At 35.4% G+C, this 25671-nt stretch overlaps 1 protein-coding gene across 5 annotated transcripts in view; it reads right to left on the bottom strand.

Annotated features, from left to right (window-relative positions):
* Positions 1-25671, bottom strand: part of FBXO38 (F-box protein 38) — a 276681-nt gene that overhangs the window by 7242 nt on the left and 243768 nt on the right. For 4 of the 5 annotated variants that reach the window (XR_014023003.1, XM_081301726.1, XM_081301724.1 and 1 more), the window contains 10 exons: positions 23355-23448; positions 22333-22463; positions 18663-18833; positions 16897-17039; positions 15735-15948; positions 12926-13045; positions 11396-11575; positions 8984-9718; positions 834-934; positions 524-626 (listed from right to left, as the gene is read on the bottom strand). Coding sequence is in view for 4 of the 5 variants with exons in the window: in XM_081301726.1 (XP_081157852.1) it covers positions 524-626; positions 834-934; positions 8984-9718; positions 11396-11575; positions 12926-13045; positions 15735-15948; positions 16897-17039; positions 18663-18833; positions 22333-22463; positions 23355-23448 (1992 nt within the window). In the remaining variant the exon portion in view is untranslated. The remainder of the gene's footprint in view (positions 1-523; positions 627-833; positions 935-8983; positions 9719-11395; positions 11576-12925; positions 13046-15734; positions 15949-16896; positions 17040-18662; positions 18834-22332; positions 22464-23354; positions 23449-25671) is intronic. The other variant, XM_081301727.1, reaches the window with a different exon arrangement.

The raw sequence follows: 25671 nt of genomic DNA on the forward strand, positions 1-25671 counted from the left end.
AGAACACATAAAATACCTGAGCATAGAGGACGGAATAGAGGTAATTGCAACAAGACACAAATGTGGCTGATAGGAAAAGTGGCTTGGATTAAATACACTGTGTCATGAATTATGACTGAGGACAAGACTGATGATCTCAGTCAATGCAGAACTGGTAAGCTCTCTTCAAAAACATTTACACATAAGACATATAAAAGAACACAGCAAACAGATGGCTGAGTTAGGATTCAAACTAACGTGGATCTGACTCTAGCACCCACCCATGCTTTCAATCCACTCTTTGAGATCAGGAAGCAATTATCTTTCAGAGGAGATGCTATTTACCAAATGAACCAAGTTTTGGCACATGGATCCTTATTATGAACAAATTATTTGAGAACCAAAGGAAAAAAAAAAGGACAAAATTAAAGGTAATCCGACATTAAAAGAACAAATAATGTACTAATGTTATTGTAGTATTTATGAATTCTTAATTCTTTAAAGTCATTCATGATGGTCTTATACTATATAATCAAATACATACCATGGATGAACATCATCTTGGGACAGTCTTTCAGTACTAGATCTGTGATTCCACAATTGGTCATAGTGACTCCAACAAGATTTTTGGATTTCAAAACAAGAACCTACAATGATAAAAAAAACATAAGTTACATTTAAGTGGATTTTTCTGTTCTTTTTATTTTTAGAGCTTAAATGTTTCATGGGTATAACCGAGAAGTAGCTGTTACTAATTTTTTTCTTTGAGGTAAAGAAACTAAGGATTTCAGTTTCTTTGCACTACTCAAGAACTGGGCTGGATTATGAAAGGTAAGTGAAGGCTTTTTGTTTACCTGCACATGGTCATCCTCAATCACAGGATCACTGGTACTGGTGGACTTATCTGCTGTCCGCTTCCGTTTCATGGCCTGACGTGGCTTTGTTTTGGAAACCTCTAGAAAAGGCAAAAAAAAAAAAAAAAAACACCCAAATATTAACTTTGCTTTTTTTTTCCTTCAACAGAGAACATTCAAATGCATATGTACAAACTCCATCAAGGCAACTCCCAAATCTCAATTTGTTTCCCAATGGAATACAATTAGATTAGTATGTCTAAGGGACTGCTGTATATTAGTAGCACCCTCCAGTATCTCAAACATATCTACATCAAACTTAAAAAGAGTTTTCCATACTTGGGCCACTCCAACAATATAATCAACATCCCCAATCTATGGTCTCTCTGACTCACCCCATCCTAAGTACTTCGATGGATTAACTTACAACTTATGACTTTCCTTCTAAAGAAATTCAAATTACTGCTCAGTAATGGTGGCACATACCTGTAACCCAGTGACTTGGGAGGCTGAGGTAGGAGGATCACAAGTTTTGAGGACAGCCTCAGCAATTTAGTGAGGCCTAAGCAACTTAGAGAGACTCTTTCTTAAAATAAAAAATAAAAAGAGCTGGTGATATAGCTCAGTGGAAAGTGCCCCTGGGTTCAATCCCCAGTATCAAAAATAAAATAACATTTGAAAAAAAACTTCAAGTTACTGACTGCTGTTTAGTGAATATGTTTTAATGCCTGACATTGGCAGGTTGTGGGGGTGGGGATATGCTAGTTATCTCCATATCCTTGTTCTCTGTCATTGCCAATGTCTCTGAAGCCATTAATCACTCTAGCTCCCTTTGCCCAGAACATCTTTTCTGAATTTACCTTTTGAAATACTACCCATCTCTGAAAGGTTCAGCTCAACTGCCACTTGCTAAAAATTATCCTGGACCCCCAAACATGGTATACTATTCTGTAGTTCCCCACATACTTGTTTTGTTTCCAAATTTCAAGTAAAAGATCCTTGAAGCACTAACTTATTTCATCTTTGCTTTAATGTCAGCCACCAGCAATTAGCTAACGTGAACATTTCCTGAATGACATGGCACTTGAATGAATGAACACATCACAAGTACATAACAGTAAATATTTACTAACCACTTACTATGTGTCAGGCACTGTTCTAAAAGTTTTACTTGTATTAACTCATTTAATCCTTAAAGCAGTCCCCTGAATTAGATTTATTATTCTCCTCATTTAATATATGAGGAAGCTAGACATGGAAAGGTAAAATGGCTTGTCAATATACGAAGTGAGAACCAGGAGGCAAACTTGGGCAATCTGCCATCAGTCGCCATGCTAGAAAACTTGCAATCTTTTTTCATTTTCCAGTATGTACTAAAACATTACAATTATAAATGAAAATATTCCAGTCTTATTAAAATTTGTTCTCAAACTTAAAACCACTTATATTCTATTTAAGGAAAAGATATGATTGTATTCATTTTTAAATCATACTGTTGCAAAGTGTATACTGAATGAAATATGGTTGACTTTTATAAGCAAACCCCCATCATACATCCCACTTAGATACAATGGTTAGGTGATGAACACTCCCCTGTAAACTCAAACCAAAGATTACAAAGAAAGATAGGAAAGTGAGAGGCAAATACTGACAATTCCCAAAGGTTTGGGATTAGACAAAAATCTAGATCTAGTCCAGGTGGTATTTTACAAACTAGAACCCTTTTCTACATCTTCTGGAGTTTTTGTAAAATTCTTCTATGCAAAAACAATTGGCAGGAGCTGCTTTGGTTGAAGGCAAAAAGGAGTTCTACCAATCACACTTTTCTCAAGGACACTGAAAAAATATGATTTCTACCCTTATTAAGTTCACAACTATTCACTGAGCCCCATATCATGTGAAACACGTGGTGCTAGAAGCTAGGAATATAGTAGACAAGTAGACACTGTCCCTGCACTCAAAAGGTCAGGCAACTGCAAAGACAGGTAATAAAACACAGAATTAAATATAGTGTGGTTCATATTAGTGTCAAAGATGCTACAGAAACTGATCTTGGGGTGTCAGGAAAGAGTTTAGTATTTATGAGAACTATATTAATCCTAAGTGCTATTCTCTGAATACCAAACTAAATATTTTGGTGATACTTATTTTATAAATTATTATATGCAGATAAAAAGACTTGTTTAAGAATATCAGTTTGGGATGATGAAAAAGTTCAGCTGGATGGTGGTGACAGCTGTACAACATGAATGCCACTGAACTTCACACAAGTCTCTATTCCCCAAATTAGAAATCACACAAATTGGAAATCACGCTTCTAACATGACTTCAACACTCTACAAGGTCACAAATCAAAAATCAAAGAACTCAAATGTTATTTTTGAACTGATTAAACAATTCCCAAGAATCAAATATCTTCCTGTATTAGAGTTCTATCCTTAAAACTGTTAAAGAAGAATGGCTTTAATAGATATCAAAAATATACTAGATTAAAAATAATTTATAAACCATTCAGGAAACTTGCTCCTTCCAAAAGAAACCTGAGTAATAATATTAATATCAGTGCTTTGACATTTCTCCAGAAAATGTATTATTGAAAGTAAACATACATGTGTATGGTATTTAAAAAAATAGATCATATATTATGTCACAAGGCAACTCTTAGACGATACAAAGGAGTAGACATAATACCATGCATCTTATCTGATCATAATGGAATGAAACTGAAAATCAACGATAAAAGAAGGAAGGAAAAATCATGCATCACTTGGAGAATGAACAATAGGTTACTGAATGATCAATGGGTTATAGAAGACACCAAGGAGGAAATTAAAAAATTCTTAGAGATAAATGAAAACACAGACACAACATATCGGAATCTATGGGACACACTGAAAGCAGTTCTAAGAGGAAAATTCATTGCTTGGAGTTCATTCCTTAAAAAAAGAAAAAACCAACAAATAAATGATCTCATACTTCATCTCAAAATCCTAGAAAAACAAGAGCAAAACAACATCAAAAGAAGTACAAGGCAAGAAATAATTAAAATTAGAGCTGAAATTAATGAAATCGAAACAAAAGAAACAATTGAAAAAATTGACAAAACTAAAAGTTGGTTCTTTGAAAAAATAAATAAAATCGACAGACCCTTAGCCATGCTAACGAAGAGAAGAAGAGAGAACCCAAATTACTAGCATACGGGATGAAAAAGGCAATATCACAACAGACACTTCAGAAATACAGAAGATAATCAGAAATTATTTTGAATCCTTATACTCCAATAAAATAGAACATAGTGAAGGCATCGATAAATTTCTTAAGTCATATGATCTGCCCAGATTGAGTCAGGAGGAAATAGACAACCTAAACAGACCAATATCAATTGAGGAAATAGAAGAAACCATCAAAAGACTACCAACTAAGAAAAGCCCAGGACCGGATGGGTATACAGCGGAGTTTTACAAAACCTTTAAAGAGGAACTAATACCAATACTTTTCAAGCCATTTCAGGAAATAGAAAAAGAGGGAGAACTTCCAAATTCATTCTACGAGGCCAACATCACCCTGACTCCTAAACCAGACAAAGACACTTCAAAGAAAGAAAACTACAGACCAATATCTCTAATGAACCTAGATGCAAAAATCCTCAATAAAATTCTGGCGAATCGGATTCAAAAACATCAAAAAAATTGTGCACCATGATCAAGTAGGATTCATCCCTGGGATGCAAGGATGGTTCAATATACGGAAATCAATAAATGTTATTCACCACATCAATAGACTTAAAAATAAGAATCATATGATCATCTCGATAGATGCAGAAAAAGCATTCGACAAAGTAGAGCATCCCTTTATGTTCAAAACTCTAGAAAAACTAGGGATAACAGGAACATACCTCAACATTGTAAAAGCAATCTATGCTAAGCCTCAGGCTAGCATCATTCTGAATGGAGAAAAATTGAAGGCATTCCCTCTAAAATCTGGAACAAGACAGGGATGCCCTCTCTCACCACTTCTGTTCAACATAGTTCTCGAAACACTGGCCAGAGCAATTAGACGAAAGAAATTAAAGGCATAAAAATAGGAAAAGAAGAACTTAAATTATCACTATTTGAGATGACATGATTCTATACCTAGCAGACCCAAAAGGGTCTACAAAGAAACTATTAGAGCTAATAAATGAATTCAGCAAAGTGGCAGGATATAAAATCAACACGCATAAATCAAAGGCATTCCTGTATATCAGCGACAAATCCTCTGAAATGGAAATGAGGACAACCACTCCATTCACAATATCCTCAAAAAAAATAAAATACTTGGGAATCAACCTAACAAAAGAGGTGAAAGACTTATACAATGAAAACTACAGAACCCTAAAGAGAGATATAGAAGAAGATCTTAGAAGATGGAAAAATATACCCTGTTCATGGATAGGCAGAACTAACATCATCAAAATGGCGATATTACCAAAAGTTCTCTATAGGTTTAATGCAATGCCAATCAAAATCCCAATGGCATTTCTTGTAGAAATAGAGAAAGCAATCATGAAATTCATATGGAAAAATAAAAGACCCAGAATAGCAAAAACAATGTTAAGCAGGAAGTGTGAATCAGGCGGTATAGCGATACCAGACTTCAAACTATACTGCAGAGCAATAGTAACAAAAACAGCATGGTACTGGTACCAAAACAGGCGGGTGGACCAATGGTACAGAATAGAGGATACAGAAACCAATCCACAAAACTACAACTATCTTATATTTGATAAAGGGGCTAAAAGCATGCAATGGAGGAAGGATAGCATCTTCAACAAATGGTGCTGGGAAAACTGGAAATCCATATGCAACAAAATGAAACTGAATCCTGTTCTCTCGCCATGCACAAAAGTTAACTCAAAATGGATCAAGGAGCTTGATATCAAATCAGAGACACAGCATCTGATAGAAGAAAAAGTTGGCTACGAGCTACATACCGTGGGGTCGGGCTCCAAATTCCTCAATAGGACACCCATAGCACAAGAGTTAATAACTAGAATCAACGAATGGGACTTACTCAAACTAAAAAGTTTTTTCTCAGCAAAAGAAACAATAAGAGAGGTAAATAGGGAGCCTACATCCTGGGAACAAATCTTTACTCCTCACACTTCAGATAGAGCCCTAATATCCAGAGTATACGAAGAACTCAAAAAATTAGACAATAAGATAACAAATAACCCAATCAACAAATGGGCCAAGGACCTGAACAGACACTTCTCAGAGGAGGACATACAATCAATCAACAAGTACATGAAAAAATGCTCTCCATCTCTAGCAGTCAGAGAAATGCAAATCAAAACCACCCTAAGATACCATCTCACTCCAGTAAGATTGGCAGCCATTAGGAAGTCAAACAACAACAAGTGCTGGCGAGGATGTGGGGAAAAGGGTACACTTTTACATTGTTGGTGGGACCGCAAATTGGTGCAGCCAATTTGGAAAGCAGTATGGAGATTTCTTGGAAAGGTGGGAATGGAACCACCATTTGACCCAGCTATTGCCCTTCTCGGTCTATTCCCTAAAGACCTAAAAAGAGCATACTACAGGGACACTGCTACATTGATGTTCATAGCAGCACAATTCACAATAGCAAGACTGTGGAACCAACCTAGATGCCCTTCAATAGACGAATGGATAAAAAAAATGTGGCATTTATACACAATGGAGTATTACTCTGCAATAAGAAATGACAAAATCATAGAATTTGGAGGGAAATGGATGGCATTAGAGCAGATTATGCTAAGTGAAGCTACCTAATCCCTAAAAAACAAATGCCAAATGTCTTCTTTGATATAAGGAGAGTAACTAAGGACAGAGTAGGGACGAAGAGCATGAGAAGAAGATTAACATTAAACAAGGATGAGAGGTGGGAGGGAAAGGGAGAGAGAAGGGAAATTGCATGGAAATGGAAGGAGACCCTCAGGGTTATACAAAATTACATACAAGAGGAAGTGAGGGGAAAGGGAAAAATAATACAAGGGGGAGAAATGAATTACAGTAGAGGGGGTAGAGAGAGAAGAGGGGAGGGGAGGGGAGGGGAGGGGAGGGGGGATAGTAGAGGATAGGAAAGGCAGCAGAATACAACAGACACTAGTATGGCAATATGTAAATCAATGGAAGTGTAACTGATGTGATTCTGCAATCTGTATACGGGGTAAAAATGGGAGTTCATAACCCACTTGAATCAGAATGTGAAATATGATATATCAAGAACTATGTAATGTTTTGAACAACCAACAATTAAAAAAAAAAGAAAAAATAAATAAAAAATAAATAAAAATTATTAAGAAATAATTTACCTAGTAAAACACATAGACATAAAGAGTCTACTCAAATTGAAAAACAAAACAAAAACAAAGCAAAGAATGTCAACAGTAAAAAGCATAACACAAATGAAATTTTCTTTCTTAATCCAGGCAGTTATTTAACCTAAAAAAAACAAAACAAAACAAAACAAAACAAAAAAAACTTTAGTCATGAAACAAGTCAGAACAAAATGGTAAAGGGTATAAGCAAAACACAAAGCAAAAAGTTAAAACATGAAAATCCCAATAGTTAATAAAATAACCATCAAAAAAGCCGTCTGTAGAGGGCTGGAGTGGTGGCTCTGTGGCAGAGCACTTGCCTAGCACATGTGAGGCATTGGGTTCAATCCTTAGCACAGCATTAAAAGAAACAAATAAAATAAAGATATGCTATCCATCTACAACTACAATAAATAAATAAAAACAACAACAAAAAACCCTATAGAACTTTAGCATTATTTCCTAAAAGGGAGGATTCAGTGCTATAAAAATGATAAATTTTCTTTTCAGTTGTCAATTTAATGCAATTCTGAACTGACTAAACTAAAGAAGTAAAATAAAATAAATGAATAAAAGAATGAGAAGATGTGAACATTTGTCTGAAAAAAGTATGGAAGCTCTTTTATGGCATAAAGGTAAAAAAAAGGAAAACAGGTAGATTTGACTTTCAAATATGAAAAACAAAAGTAACAAAAGGTCTCATAATGAAGAGTTACTTGTTTAAGAATATCAGTTTGGGATGATGCAAAAGTTCAGCTGGATGGTGGTGACAGCTGTACAACATTAATGCTATTGAACTGCACACTTCAAAATGGTAAATTATTTTTGTTATGTATACTTTACCACAATTTAAACAAAGGTATCATAAGACATTTAAAATTCAAGCAGGGAGAATTATTTTCACCACATGACAGAGCTAGTGTTTGCAAAGCATAATGAGAACTCAGAACTCATGTATTTTAATATAAGTTTATGTTACAATCTAGGATGATTTACAAATAATTAAGGTCTCATATCTATCTTACTGAAAGCTTATTTTTCTTAGTTTAACTCCACACAATTAGTTTGTAAAAAGCACTGACCCTGCCTATGCTGGAGGGCTGATTTTAAAACAGAGGGACACTTGGATAAAATAATTCTGATAGGTATTAATAACATAGTAAAGGAGGATACTTAGTAAAACAGAATTGTGATTAAGAAACATGCTTACTTTTGCTCAATCCAATGTCTTGGTATATATAATATAACTATTAATGAAATTAAACATATACGTGCTTTGAGTATACCTTCACCCAAGTAATTTCCAGCAAAACTACTTACTTACCTGCTTAACTCCTGGCAAATATAACTGGAAACAAAACTAGATTTCAGAAAAAAAAGACCAAATACTGCAGAGGTAGGTCCTTTTAAGGGGTCTACCCAGGAAGCTGCCCTGAGATCAGTATTTCCACAACCCTGGCAACTTTTGGCCAAGGTATATTTCTAAGACCTCCCTAAGTGTGGGAGCAGAGTTTTATCTACTCGGGCTTAGACATCAGAAGCAATATTGGATTTAGGGCAAATACAAAGTTACATATATTTTTTAAAGCTAAACTATTTTGAGATTTCTGGGCTGAATATTTTACAAAATGTTTTATACCCCCACCCTCTAAAACATTACTGAAAATTAGTTTAAAATCTGTATGATTAACAGAACCCTCAAACAGAATTTAATTTGCCAAATTGGCTTTTTGTAAGGATACTTATGAACAAGAGTATGCCTTTCTCCAGCCCTACCCTGCAGTTGCTAATCCTGGGAGCATTGTCATACCTGACTCAGATACCAGCGGTACATGGGACAGTCTGCTCCTGGCCCTGGTTAGGGGCCTCCGAGGGTAGTCTTCATTAGACTGCACGTCACAGCTCTCAGGCTGGGAGCTCCCCCTCCTGTCCTCACCTGTAGCCCCAGAGCCACTCACATTAGTCCTCTCATCATGTGCTGGGCCTGAAGACCCCCCTTGTGGCAGAGTCCTAAAGGAAAAGGCGGATCTCGTACCATCCGGGCCATTCACAACACAGGCTCGGCTGGTTGAAGGACGTTCCTCATCAGAACACCTGCTAGTTCTCCTTTGGGATTCCTGGGGCCTGTGACAGCAGCATCTGGGGCAGACAGAACTCTCTGCATCTCCCTCCTCCATGGCCTCAGAGTCCTCTGACCCACCGGGGGAGCAGACACACTGCCTGGACACATCCACTTCTGTAGGGCTAGGCTCGGAAGAGCCGCCGCTGTTCACCGTCCTTACAAAGTCGGGGCTTTGAGAAGCAGTGTTGTGAGAGCTGGAGTTTCCCACTGTGCTGGCGGTGGTGCTGCTGCAGCTGGGATAAACATCCTTGTTTTTTTTCTTTTCAGGAATATCCCTAGCTGCTTTCATATCGGCTTTGATCTGCTCACTGGTGACCTGACAGCCTTTCTCACAGCTGCTTTCCTCGAGGGGAAACTGCTTCGACTGGCCCATCTGATGGGAGTTGTACCTCTTTCGAAGTGGAGTCTTGCCTTTTCCACTTACTGCTTACAGAAAAAGAAGAATGGCCCGAGGAAAAGAAAAGATTTCAGTACAAATTCTGGACAAAAGGCAAGAGTACATTTGGAACAGGAAACAATGTACACTAGTTTTCCTAAAGTATAACTGTGATCACATCATTGAACTACTATAAAATCTCTATGACTTCCTCATGCCTACCTTGTATATTCTTTAGCTCAGCCTTCAAGACTTGCCATGATATGATTCCAAATTGTTTTTTCATTTAGTCTCCTCTATCTGTATTTTACACTCCAGCCCCAACCTTTTCTCTCAGTATACCTCTGCTTCACTTAGTATACCTCAGGGCTTTTCTTTTTCCCAATTCATCCGACTGGTACCTCTATACAATCTCTTCTGCATCTGCTCCCCACAAAGCTACTGTAGCATATGCCTGGCAATACTGTTATCTATGTTTTTGACCTGATCTTTGACTAGATTAGAGGTTCCATAAAGACAAAGAGACCATGAGTTATTCATCTCTGTACCCCGAATGGTGCCTAATGCTATAGCTGGGGTATAGTAAGGCTCAATAAATACAGAAAGGAATTAACAAATAAGGTTTTGTTTGATCAATGGAAACTATAGTTGCTACTTTTAGAAAACAAACTCTAGGAAACATTAGGTTAGTAAGCTGGTCACATTATTTTGCCTAAATTTTAATTTCCATAAAGGCTCTTTTCAACCACAATATTGTTACCTGAATTTCTTTATAAAAGGCATAAACTAAAAATTGAACAGTCAGTGAATAGTTAGTAAATTATTTAAAATCCAAAATAACTAAGCTTTCCATACACAGATGTGTACACATATTTTAGGTGCAGAGTTAAATGTATAACATTTAAACATATTAAGGAGTGAGGAGGGCACCTTATGAAAAGTGGACAATTAGAACAACAACAATAATAATAAATACCCTTTGTGACGGGCATGTGGCATATGCCTATAATCCCAGCAACGTGGAAGGCTGAGATAGGAGGATTGCAAGTTTGAGACGAGCCTCAACTACTTAGCAAAACTCTAAGAAATTTAATGAGACCCTGTCTCAAAATTAAAAATGAAAAGGGCTGGGGATGTGGCTCAGTGACTGAGTGCTCCTGGATTCAATTCTCAGTATTAAAAATAAAAAACAAACCACCCTCTGCTAAAAGTGGTGAGCATATAGTTCTGAGAAATGAAAAGGAAGGCAAGACAAAGAAATAATAAAACTAAAAGTTATTTAAAGGGAGGCAAGGGATTATTAAAACAAACTTTAGAGCTCCTTGAAGCACCAAACTAGCCACCAACATTCACCAAGTACAAGTGGATAGAGTATTAGCTGGGGAGCTTTGGATGATTCAGGAGCTAACCCTTAAATGGGACACAGGCCTCCTGGCAATTCCTGATAACTTTGATGCCATAAACTACCTAAAACCTCCACAGGATTCTTACTTCTTCTCTTCCTTGAGCCCTCATCATCAATTTCTGCTGTGCTGCACTTGCTCACAATAGCACTGCCCAGATTCACCTCTTAGTTGGCCTACTGCCTTTCTTGCTTCCTACCACAATTCATAAAAACTATGTTAAATACACCACAAGCTGTGGTACGGACAAATTCAAAGACCAATTGGTCAGTTATGATGATGACTCTCACTGACAGGTCAGAGTAAGACATCACCTCTCACCTGACAATTCCCTGGACTGCAACTGCTCTCCAGTTTTTTCTTCGCGATCAGAGTAACGACGAGGTCCGCTCTTAGGAATCCAAACTTCTTGGAGTTCCAGACTGTCCTCCTCATCATCACTCTCTGAATCATGAACAGTAATTGGGGTTGGTTTAACTACACGCTGAAGACCACTGGGTCCTAAAACAAAAATCACAGGACTAACAGTTACTCTTTGCCTAAAAAAAGAATTCACACAAAGTATTGTTTCTAGGGATCATTGTCACAGATGTCATTTTTGCTCTGTGGAGCCTCACTTGTCACTCACTTTAGTGGACCTTACCTATACCCCTAGATGAGGTACCATGAGGAGTGTTTTAACTCTAAAGCACTATGTATGTATTAAATACGACTAGTATGTCAATAAACCTTACACATTCCTAATGGAAAATTAAAATAGAAGATAATATGGCCCTTATCCTAGGATCCTAACTATTCCAAAAAGTAGAATAAATTATCATAAAAATAATCAAAACAAGTCATAATCATTTAAAAAATAGGCTACATATTTTCCCAGGTTTGTAAATGTATAAGTCAAGGCAAAGCAAGTAAAGATAAATCTCAAACATATATGGGACCAGTGAGCAATTCTCTGCATTCTTTAATTGACTACAGGTCTGTCTTAAAGGCTAGATGAATATTACATTTTGGTTATGAGTCCGTGTATTCATGTAAAAAATGCCTTGTTTGATAGTACAGCCATTAAATCTTTAGCTCTTCTGACCCAATTTTCTCTGACAAGTGATTAATATTATTAAGTAAGCTTCAAGAAATTTTATCTTCTTCCTGTTATAATGTACAATGCCTGGCACAAAATCAGCACTCAATGAGTATTTGTTGAATAAATGACTGCATCTGTAAGACACTTAAAACAAGGGTAAAAGTATTTCCAATTCAAAGACAAAGTAACTTTCCAATAGATTAGTAGTAAGAACATGAGTTCTAATCTCATTTGTCACACTGACTCAGTAGTGTTGAGCATATCACTCAAACTTTTGAAACACCATCAGATTCTCCAATTATAATATGAAGGTTGGTATTAGGTAATCTTTAAAGGGCTATGAATCTAAGGCTGCCATCAGTCACCCACTAACAGAGAGAAGATTTTGATCTATTTACTAAGCCAGGTCAAACTCACGTCTGCTCTTCCTCCCCACTGAAATGAGGAGAGTATAAGCAAAAAATTTAACCAGGTTGTTTGTTTTCCCATTAACTATCCAAGTGATTTCTTTTTTAATACACATGTACACACATAATGAGTGCAACTACACATATTTGTTGCTGTAATTAAAGATAATAAAAAAAAATATTTGGTAAGAGATACATACATGCAGTGAGGAGGATGCCAAAGTTATAGGCCTCCATCACAAAACAACAATACACTAGAAGCTGTAAGGGCAGAAAACAACCATTCTTGGAGTTTCTTGTTCTTCATTACAATCTAGGCTCCAGGTTTCAGGATGACAGGTGAAGAGTCATATGATTGATTACCTGCTTGCTCCTCATCAACATCTACAGGGATGACTGCCTGATTGTGAGCAGGTGTATCATTTCCACTCTCAGCCACCACCTCTCCATCTTCTTGCACCATGTCTTCCATCTCATTCAATGCTTAAATAAAAATAAAGAGAGTCAAAATAAATGCCAAAAGGAACATAAAAAAAGCACAATGGTAGGCAAAACTGTGGCAGCTGTGAGGACTCAACAGCGTCATTGATCATTAGTCCACTCTAGAAAAAGAGCCTATAACTATGCTTTAATATAGACATATTAACAAAAAGTTCCGATAACTTATAGAAGAGGAAATCATAGACGAGAAAAGATCACTTGGTGAAGGAAGTACACCACTGGAAATTGAAAGTAGAGAGAAAGTGGCACAGTTAAAAAGAAAGTACCAATGTTGCTCCCAGAAGATGTTACCAAGTATAGCTGTTTGATCTGTCCCTTCTAAGCCATTTGCTTGAAGATGGTGGAAGCCAGCCAGCTATTAGAAGACCTATGATCACCTTATAAGCAACGAGTCTCATGGTATCTGCCAGCTATATCAGGATATACTGTGCAGGAAAGCTCAAATTGTGCCTTTCTCTTCCTTCTTTTTAGAGGTTAAGTTATCATTTATTGACTAATATGTAATGAGGATTATTAATATACTAAGTACCTTTTTAAACATTTTAACATCATTTAAATGGTTGATGTGCTTCAAAGTCTTCAATATTATTCTCACTGGCAATCAACAAATAAGAACATGTGATTTTATTCTCCTTATTCTACAGTGTAAATTTCATGAAAATTTCAGACATCATTTATTATACCTTCTTAAGGTAAAAATGATCACTTTCCAAAGGACAGTAAATAAAATGACACTTGGCCTCATCAGCTTTTTACAAAATTAAATCCTAACCATTTCAGTCAATATTCCAGACACTCTATCTAGTCCCTTCTTCCCAAGCACCTGACTGATCTCAATTTGAGTCAGGATAATACCAGTGCTAATCCTTCATATTTAATATGTGATTTCAAAATAAAAGGTACCCTGAACTCTGTACTGAAAAAAAAAAAAAAAAAAAAAAAAAAAAAAACAACCTATGGCCTTGTAACTTCCCAGTGTAAATGCCCAATACATACCCTCTAAACACAACTGGGTTTACAGGATTGGGTAGTTCTGCATTTTATCTGATGTAATAGCTTCCAAGAATGGGCTATGCTGTCAAAAGTTCAGATGTTTATGTGTACCTTGTCTAATGACATTTGGAACAAAAAGACAATATCTGACTTCACATCCTCTTCTCTCATCACTAGTACCTGCTGGCTCTGCACTTTTGTTATCTTTTGGGGTGAGTGCCAGGGGAGAGATTTAACCCCAAGTTTGAAATGTCTAAGAGAACTCATGTGGAAAAAAAGAAGATATGAAAGTAGACACAGCTGCATTTAGTTAATATAGAAAGGTCAAGCCTGGAAATGAACATGTAAAATGTAACAGCAAAAAGTTGGCACAAATGCCATGAATCTAAGAGAAAACATGTAAAGGAAAAAAAAAAGAGATCAAAGGGCTGGGGATGTGGCTCAGTAGTAGAGTGCTCACCTAGCATGCATGAGGCACTGGGTTAGATGCTCAGCACCACATAAAAATAAACTAAATACATTGTGTCCACCTAAAACTGAAAAATAAATATTAAAAAAAAAAGATCAAGGTCAAGAGTGTAATAGAGAAGGTGCTGCAAACAAAGGAAAGACATGTCAAATCAAGTAGGGTAAAATCATAAAAACAGTTCCAAAGCTGCCAAGAGACAAAAGCATCTCAAGGTAGAAGTAGGCAACAATGTGCAATACTGCTCAGATGCCAAACAAAATAAAAGTAGAGAAATGACCACCAGATTTGATAAAACAGTAGTGGTGACTCTGATAAGAGCCAAAACAGTTCTATAGAGAAAATGTAAAGAGAAATAAATGGTTTAAGACAATGCCTATCGGTGAGTCTTTGGTCAGGACCAGTATATTCACAGTTTGCCTTCATTACATAAGCACTTACCTAACATTAGGGAATCCTGTATCTCATTAATTATTGGGTCTACCACAGTTTACAAAGGAGTAACAACAAAAAAGATGTCTAGAAAAAATTCCTTTTTGAATTCTTATGGGTCAACTGGGAAACAGAAATAGCTGTTAAGGAAATAATCTCACTCCATGCTCACTCACCAATAGAGGGGCAAGATGGACCCTGTTAACACATGGGTTGGAATGCAACAGATGTTCAGTAAATATTTAAAAAGTGGACAGAGTATTACATAATTGAAACCCAATAAGTCTTTATTAGCTAAAGTACTTAATTTGCTAGGTGGTAGTGACTACTTATTGATTAAAGGTATGTGAAAGATGCCAATTTATCTAGCACACATAGTTATTTATTTTTTTGAGTTCTCAGAATATCCAAAAATATCTTCTACATTTATGCTAAATGTACTTATCCATTGGTCAGGGAGATATTAAAGAGAGGTTCCTTTGCCTAAATATTGAAAGTTTTATCTTAGTTAAACCAAGCATAAAATGCTATCAGTATACCCTAACCCCTATGGCACCAACCAGTCATTCCCATTCTGTTAGTATTCTCTTAGATTCTGCAGATAGGGCCAGATTTGAAAACAGATAAATAGAAAAAATTCAACTTCCACCACCCATCTTCCTTATTAGCTAGCTCCCCTCAATGTGGAAAGTGACAAATTGAAACAGGGGATAAAAGGGAAAGGGATGGAGTCAAAGGAAAAATCATTTCTATCTGAAGCTCACAAAAGATCTGGGTTACCGTCGGCTGCAAACTGCTGCTCCCCCGGCTGCAGGTCTTGCCGAAAATCATTCTCCTCATCGGAGTCATCTGGGTGATGGTGATTATTGTCATGGATGTTGGCATTGTTGTTTTGGGCATTATTATCATTGTCATTATTGGAGTTCTGGTTGCTAACAAGGGCTGAGGAAACCCCAATTCCTGTGCCTGCACTCAGACCAACTCGAGCACAGCCCTAAGGCAAAACCAAACCACATGTTTATCAATTTGGGCTAATATACAACACTTCACTTCTAATATGCCTTCATTTCATCTTTATGTAAGTACTAGCATTTAGGTAGCATTCATTTATGAAATGCTTTCACATATGCATTTAAGGCTCACAACACTTCAAACAAGATAAAGCATTCCTAGACTGAATGAAAGGACAAGGTACACAATGGGACATTTGTACTATAGCCTAGGAGCGGAGCAGTTAAGTGGTAGAGCATTCTGACTTCAAATCTTGAGTTTCCCCCACTGTACTGCACTGTTTCAATAGCAGAACTGTAACCATTAGTAACTGACAGGGGAGAACAGAATTTGTTGGAGGATTATGTTTGTATTACTGTGAAAAGTATAGAGTTCTGTTAAGCAGTTTTAAAATAACAACTGAGCAACTTCAGATTTCCCAGGATATGAAACTTAATAGAAGAGATAGCAGCAAAGTAAAACATTTCCAAAATAAGTTCTTAATCCTTTAGACTTTGCATTCTTGATTTAATCTCCCAACAAATACCTCTAAGTAGTAAAACCTATCTTAGCCTAAATTTCTAGCCTCTCTTTACCTTTAGTTCATACAACTGATAGAAATAGCTTACACTGATTTTTTTCTTTCCTTTCTCCAGACACACTTAATATTCAATGAGAAGAACAGTAATAGGCCATACATTATTATAAATTTTATGCCTTCTTTGAGGCTGACAGTGAAAAGTAACAACAGAAGGGCATTTTATTAAAAAGGTTTAAAAGAAAAATTCACAAGTTATTCTATTAAAAATAAATACATAAAAACCCTTAATTTAAAAGATGCTTATTTGGGGGCTGAGGTTATGGCTCAGTGGTAGAGCACTTGCCTAGTATGTGTGAGGCACAGGGCTCGATTAACAATCAAAAGAAAAAAAATTTTAAAAAAGGTGCTTACTTTGGGTGGTTCACGAAACATTTGGTCTAGTGAAATAAATTCCAGGCTAGGCAACAATTCAATAAATTGGCCAAAAGAGTCCAGCTTCAAAGCATGGCACCGGACAAGGTTGATATCAACCAGTCGAGTCCATCTTGAGTGGTCTGTTGAAGAAATGACAGGACAAGAGAGAATTTAAGTAACTTTTCCCATTATTGATGAATTTTGTGAGAGGTCACAAAGACTTTCAAATTCTTTTCCAACTTTTCCCTTATTTCATGATCCCTAAAATACGAGAACTCTATTATCACGATGTTCCTGCACCTAATTCTGTTTTGAGAACTTGATGGCCTGGTAAGTATTAACTTGAAGCCAAGTCAATCGCAATTTAATTGTGACCCACTTAACAATCTACATGCATTTCAACGATAGGACACTAAAGGACACTAAATAAGGAAATCATGGCACATTTGTTTAACAGAATATCATGCAGCTATTTCTAAAGACTGAAAAAGAGCTGAATATGCTTGTTCATATGGATAGCTCTCTGAATTATACTTAATGCAAAAAATAAGGTAGAGGACAATGTATACATAGTAAGATCCTTTTGTATACATAAGTCATTTTCTAAAATTTTACACATATAGGCTGTAATATGTACAAACTAACTTGCCCAGAAGCATATATAAGAAACTGTTGATGATGGTTACCTTGAGAAGAGGTGACTTTTCATTTTGTACCTTTCTGTACTGTTTGAAATTTATCAAGTGCATATATTACTTTTATTTTTTAAGTGTTAACAGAAGTTCTGAGTGATGGGATTATAGGCCATTTTTTTTTGTTTTGTTTTCTTCTTTATACTCTTCTGTATTTAAGAAAACAAACAAACCAAAAACCCAATAAATGTTATTTTTTTAAAGTGATCTATACTTGCTATATCCTAAAGTTCATATTCCCAATAACTTCTTGGTCCAGCTGGGCCATTGACAGAATTTAACTTCTGGCAGGTGCATACAGGTTGTTCTAGTGAACACTCTCCAAAGAGGCCACCCCAAAACAGGCTTGACAGTAGCTTTGTGAGAAGACACAGATCCCTGCAAGGTGACTGACTCCACAGAAGAGGAGGAGTCTTTTTTCTAAGTGTCAGTGAGGTACTTTGTTTGCTTAAAGTTGATTTCACAAGAAAAACTTTCTCTAGCTCTAAATTTATTTAAAGGTTTGTGAATTTAGGTATTTAAGAAGGGCATCTAAAATAACAAGTAGTAGCATACTTTCAGAAAGGAAAATGAATTCCTGCCATCAGAAATAAATATATGGAAAAGTCACTCTTCTGCAGACAGGGGAGCAGAGGTCTGAAATAAGAATAGGATTTCTACTCAACAAAAAATTTGACCTCAGGTTGATGATGTCACCTAATTATAGTTTTTAGCTATACACACCACACCTACTTTGTCCTTTCAAATGATGTGCCATTTTGAAAGTAATTTAGAGAAAAAAACTTTTAACATCCTAGGTTATCATTTGTAACTTTACTTTTATGTGTGTCAACCAAAGAAGTGCATTTAAAGATTAGGTAACTTGAATTTATAACCTGAACAGTGCAAATTTCAAGGAAAAGAACTTAGAAAGTTTAAAGAAGCATTGAATATATTTCCAACTCAATTATCAAAGGTTCCCAGATCTTGAATATACAATTCATATAAATTTTTTACATTAGGAATATAATCATAAAGAGAACAAAGTCACATATTTCACTTATCAATATAGCATTTCTAAGCCTACAGTACCTGAGATCCAATTGAATGGGTTATGTAGATGAGGGCAATTGTAAATTGCCAGATACTTGATACAGGAAAACACTTCATTGACTGCCTTCATCCCTATATCAGTGATGATGCCAGGATTTTCTACCACATCAGCCAAACCATATTTCACCAAATCTGCATTAGCCATTCTGCCTAGAGAGAGAGAAATTTCAGAGAAAGTTAAAATTCTTGAAAATGTCATGGATTGCTGCTAGTTTTGTATCTAGCCTTCAGTGTGACTGGTCTCCATCATTCTGTTTCATACTTTCATCATCAGGTTTGGATTCAGGTATAACTTTAAATTAGCTATTCTGAGCATATGGTAGCCTTTCTTATACGAAACAAGAATTTAGATTTTACAATTCAAGGGTAGGTAGTTAAAAAAAATCTTAAATTGTTTAGAAGACAAACAGAGCAAAAATTCTTAAAGTACAACTGTATTGGTTCATACCATTGTGAAGTTTTGGTTTTATTGTAACAAGGGAAATAAAGTCCTAAAACTGAAATTCCCTCAAATTATAAGAATTATGTTTGTGGAGTGTGGTGAATACATGTGTTGAGAAGGAAAAACTCTTGAGAATTTGGTTTCCATTTAAGAGCCCACAGCACTGTTAGTAAATATCTACATATTCCCTAAAGTGGACTTCTAACTCAGGAACACATTGCTGGGCTCTAGTTACTATGGTCTGAGTCACAAACAAGCAGGGATGGGTGTAAATAAAAAAGGATTCTCCATCCTAGATCATACCACTTGTAATCACACCTCATGCCTTGCCTTTTTATCACCATTTCTTCCATCTGCCTTCCTTTCACTCTCTAAGATGGTTCACATGACTTGAGAGCTCCTTGAAGGACAAATGGGACTGTTTAGTTAGTTCAGTTATATCTTCAGTGTTCAACACTGTGCTGGGGATCTAAGAGCTGAATAAATGCTTCCCCCAGTCCTTATGGTCAACTGACTCTCAGTCCAAAGAAAACTCTTGCAGTGGTGAAGCCACTTCGAGTATTAAAAAACGGTGTATACCTTTTGCTTGGAATATGCTTTACTCCAAATTCTTCCTATTTTGCTTTCATACAGTTGATATTCTCTCCTACTAGTGGCCAACTTTGGTATCTGCTGGCATTTCTTAAAGATTTCACCTTAATCCATTCTTTGTAATTTAGTCAAACATTAACCTCCTCATAAGGATCTTACTCCTGCCCTTTAGACTTGAAATAAAATTTACCTTTTTCCTTAAGATGGCATAAATCTTAAACAGACACTGTTCCCAAGTAGTATGTACATAAATGCTACAGCCTAACAAGACAAATCCATGTCACGCCTTCAGTCCTTTACCATTACCACCCTCTCCTACTCATGAGGTTTCCTGCTTACCACAATTCCTCCAAACCCTAATAATACCATCTGCAATTCATTTATGTTTTTTCCTCTCTCTCTCTCCAGCTCAAAAGGACAGCTAAAAGTAAAAGCTACACTTACTAAATATGGCCTAGGGGGCAGATTGTTGTAAACGTATATACCATTTTTTTTCATTAATTTCTCAGAGCTACTCTTATCTCCCATTTTAAAAATGAAAAAAAAAAAAAACATGGATTTAAGTAACTTGATGAGGTCCCATGATTAATAACTGGAAGGTCCTAATTCCATCTGTCTTCTAGCCCTAGGACTCAAGAAAATGTTCCTTCTTAAGTATTTACTGAGTTTTACATCCTTAACATCTTCATATGGAGCTCTGAGTTAATAAACCCATGTAAACAAAGAACCTTCTCTACTATTCATCTTTGGGTCAATGATTTTTCTCCCACACTATCATCAGGATCTCAACCCATGTCAGCAAGTCACCTATCCCAGCCATTTCTCTTTATTACTGATACACAGCATTCCCTTTTCTTGTCATTCATACATGTTAGGAGAGAAAGGTGAGATTTTTAGATTTTTGTCAGAGACAGTGGTTCAGGGTTTACAGAGGCTACAATGCCCTGCACCCCTTGAAGAGATGTTTCAAAAAATTATTGAGAAGGGGAAGATGAAGTAAATGAGAATGGGTGAGCTCTGACCTCTTCTCCAGTTACTAACTGAAACAGAGAACCCTAGGCATTCTTTGGTAGAACAGAAGTCAGCAGGTACATGGAAGAAAGAGCTGAACTGTAGTGAGGAAGAAGAAAATGGCTTATAAAAAGGTTAACACTAAGAGACTGTTAAATATGAAAGAGATTATGAAATAAGTCATATTGAAAAACATTAGATAATGGTAGACGACAAGCAGGCAAAGTGTTTTCATGCTATTAAAAATTTGTGATTGGGGGAAAGAAACACTACAGGGAAACAACTGATTATCTGGATATTAAATATGTACCTATCTCCTGAAGCCCACACACATACCACTCAAAGATAACCCTTCAGGAGACCTACAGGTGGCCACCCTGAGGGTACAAAATTTTTCAAGTTTTGAGCTTTTGAAAAAACAGAAAACAAATTTTACAGAATTATTAATGCCTAAGTTAATTTGTAAGTTACTTCACAGATACTGTGAAAATATAGGGAATACTACCTTCATTGTTCATAAACAAAAATACTTCATATCAAATACATAAATTTTTTATGAAACCGCTCTTAGCATTTTAAAGCTGTTTTGAAAAAGGCTGACTACTTTCAAAGCTATACAGATTTAATGTGATTCCTGTATTACATTGGCTACAAAAGGATAACAAGATGTTTTTAAATAATCTGCAAATAAACTAATGAGAACTGCCACACTGAAACAACCAAATGATAAAAAAGCCAAACCAAAACAGAAAAAGAAAGGAAAAAAATCCTCGAACTACTACTTTGATATATATTACAAGTAAAAAATGAGAAGTCATGTTTTTGATCTGCACTGTCCTGATCAGAGAAATTAAGCCTTCTTATGTTCTTCTATAATGCAATTAGATTAAAAGAAAAAAAATACCATCTGGTATGACTGAGAGTCCAAGAATTGTTGCTAATTACATGGAGAAGAAACTAATCCTGTAAAACTAAAAACATGTTGGGTGGTGGAAATTTTTTTACATGTCTTATTAATATCATATGGAAAAAAGTTTGAATAATGGATTGACTGACACACATTTGAACTCAAAGGAATGATTTCCCAACTGTAGCATACTAAAAAATGCTGTGAACAAGCAAACAGCAATTATCATTAAATGAATACTGACCATTATGTGTTCACACTATCTGGAAAATCCAGAACCACAGAAGGCTTATTATGGAAATGAAGAGTATGGGCAGGGAATGGGACCTCGTCTGAGAGGACCATCAAAAGCTTTAAGAGTCGTGGCAGATCGAATTCAACAAATGGAACCAAGGATGACATTCTGTGAAAAAAATGAAGCAGAATGGAAAAGAAACTTGGGCAGTAAAGTGGAGACAATATATAATCTAGATAAAGATCATTTTGGTGTACTGTTAATCACCACATTTTCAATAATATGCTAACATCTGAGACAATATGGAAGAAAAATCACTGATATTTTGAGTTAAAAGTTTCTTTTCTAAGAATTAAAGTGCCTAAGATTTTAAGTTATATCAAAAAAACTTGGCACATCCCTATTCAGATTTTCCAGTAAGTTTCCTACAGGAATCCTAGGGATAAAGTGAGAGAAGTCTTACTCTGCAGCAAAAACTCATCTACATATCCAAGATGAAGGGTTTCAAACTGGGGAAATTCCAATTCTGCCATCTTTAAGGCAGAAAAGACACCATCTTTGGTTAGAGAGGGCTGGATCCGAACTTCATGTAACCTAGAAAGAAAAGATCAAGAGATTTTCTATTATAAGAGTATTTGCAAAGTTTAAGGGCATCTGAGGCAGTATATTACACTATACATTACACAACAATGAACTATATACTTTCTATGTGATTTCTTAAGCCTAATTAAAGTAACAGTTTGCACATAGTGCTGGTATTTCTTTAACAGTTTTTTTTTTCCTTATGCTGCTAGCTGTTACTGTTTCATTAATATATAGTACTCTAGCAGACAACAATACCTACTTAAATTTAGAAACATTATACTAATATTTTAATCAATATTCTATTGATAAAAAGTGAACATGTTATAAAATGAGTAGTAGTTAATTCAAGTTAAAGGAAATATAAAATTAAAAGCAAAGTAGATACCTGAAAAATAGAAAACAGTAAATGTGGTATAAAGTGATATAAGATGTGGCTTAAAACATGAAGATTTTATTTCAAAAGCCAATTTCAACATTGATTTCTGAATAGCAGATATTATTACCAAATAAATAATTCAGAAAACCATCCTCAGATTGAGTTGATGGTTCTGAGAGGGCTTCAGACACCAGAGTTTCAGTGCCAACTTCTGTTGGACTCAGGTACTTCAAGATAAGTTAACTGCTCTACTCCGATATGAGACCATTACACCACACCCTCCCAGAGCTGGCTGGGTCTGGATTAACCAGTCAACAGTTCTAAAATTAAGGCTAAACTAAGGGATAATTTAAGCTAAAATTAAGGGATAATCATCTGTTATATTAATAACTTCTTATATTTTAAATCTAGACAAGGCATTATTACACTTCATACACAACGCATACATTCATATCCCACTACCACCAAAAACAGAAAAAAACATAATTCTAAGACAAAAAACACAAAGGAAAGAGGAAACACACCTACGGGCAGCAGTGATAATGAGGTAACCGAGATCGACTTCAAGAGCATTTTTGCAAGCTCCCAAAACAATAGTGTGCAAATTTCTAAAACCACCTAGTTAAAGGAGAAAAAGAACAAAATAAGCATTCTTTTGACACAGTACTTTCAGTAAAGCTTTTGTACAAATATTACACAATAATTAATCATTTGTTTTTATATTCAAATTAGTATCTCAACATCAATTACAACTACTAGTTGTTCCCTAAAAAGAAATGAAAACATATTCATATCTTAGAGAAGATACATCTGAAAACTGATGGCATCTGAAAACTCCAAAAGATTTAAACTGAGTAAGAATTTTAAGAAACCTACAAGCTCATGAGGTAAGAAGTAACTTTGACATTTTCTGTTTGAATTTTCAATATCTAATATATCAAGGAATAAGACCCCTTCAACTGTTTTTCATGTTTTTAAAATGTATCAACATACCAAAAAAAAAGGGGGGGGGGAATACAAATTATTGTGTAGCTCAATGATTTATCTATTTTGAACTCTTATAAAATCAGCAAGTATGTACACTTTTTGGTCTGGTTTCTTTAACTAAATATTTTGTTCATGAAAGTTATCTCTTGCCAGTAGCTATGGGTTTGTTCACTAGTATCGCTGCATAGTATTCTATGGCCATAGAGTTGTTAGGAACAGTGGTTCTAAGAACAATCTTGTAAATATCTTCTGATGAACAAGTGAATACATTGCTGTTGGGTTTAAAGCCAGGAATACAACTGTTGTTATGTGTATGATCAATGTTACTAGAAATTGCCAAACAGTATATGTTATAAAGTAGCTGTATCAATTTACACTTTCATCAGCTATATATGAAAGGCCCTGTTACAGTAACAATACTACTCTTTTTTTTTTTTTTTAGTGTGAGCTACATTGTGGTTTTAATTTGCATTTCTCTAACTTTCAGTGTAATTTACCACTTTTTCATGTTTACAGATAGTTTCAGTGTAAAGGATTTTCTACTCAAGTCTTTTCTCATTTCTTTCCTATTGAGCTACTCACCTTTTTCTTATTAATTTCAGGACTTCCTTATTTATTCTCAATACAAATCCATTATCTGTGCTCTGTATTGTGATAAGCTTTTCCCAATCTATAGCTTAGCTTTTTACTCTTAATCATGCCTTTGATACAAAAAAATTTTAATCTAAATTTGGTCCAGATCAACTTTTTTTTAATGGTATGTGCTTTGTGGTATCCTGTTTAAGAAATCTTTGCCTTCTGAAGTTAAGTATGACACTCTAAAAAATATAAGTTTTGGCTTTTCACATTCAGTTCTATGATCCATATGGAATTACAGAAGTACCAAATTCCTGGGCAAATAAGAGGGAGGGTCATCCTCAAATACTAACTAGAAGTCTACTTCTCTTTCAGAAGCTTTATATATAAGCTCAGCTTTTGACATCTCTCTCCGGGACTTTTCTCTAGTGAATGGACTATGGACTTCTTTTCCCTTCTGAATTTTACGCTAATAATTTTAACCATGAATAAAATAATGCTGTTGGTCTGAAGGGAACCTATTGCATTCCTTTAACTCAATGAAACTAAGTATACTTATACTGGACTTTATTAAGTGACTGAATGTCTATGCATGTAATATGGTACTCTTCATTATATTTTTAGAGGTATTAATTACAATGTGTATTTGTTACCATTTTATTTTAGATATTTGAAGTTTTAGTTTCTAATTATATATCTATCCAGAAAAATCTCTTTCTCTTGCAATGATAAGATTAGCATAAAGCATTTCTGTTACTTATCATTATTTAGCTGCAGTTAAGGGATCTAAAGAGTGAATTTTTTTCTTTTAAAAGCCATCATATACTAGAGTCAGGTTTTTATTTGTGTTCTAATGTTCTGTACAATGTTTACCATAAAACCAAGTGTCTCAGTAGTATGCTTTCTGAATGTGCATCTTGTTTGAGGCGATCTTCCCTACACTGAAAAATAAACATATAAATGCTGTATAGTTTCTTCTAACAATAAAAAAAAAATCATATAATGGATGGATCTGATAATATCCAATGATAGGCATGGAAGCATTTTACATTTCATAAAGTACTAAAAAAAAATTGGACATCAACATCAGTAATCCCCAAGTACTTTTGTAGGCCTAGGGTGTCCAACTCATAAAATATCTCTCATAACCAAAGAGCACAAGAACCCCTGTCAACATTTCTAAGAAAATATTCCATATTTTCAATATTCTAAGAAAATATAACTGGAGATATATTAACTAAATAATAAGTAATAACAAGTCAAAAAAAACATGCCCTT

The sequence above is a fragment of the Spermophilus citellus genome (genome assembly GCF_964194105.1).
Source record: "Spermophilus citellus genome assembly, chromosome: 1".
In the NCBI taxonomy this organism is placed as follows: domain Eukaryota; kingdom Metazoa; phylum Chordata; class Mammalia; order Rodentia; family Sciuridae; genus Spermophilus; species Spermophilus citellus.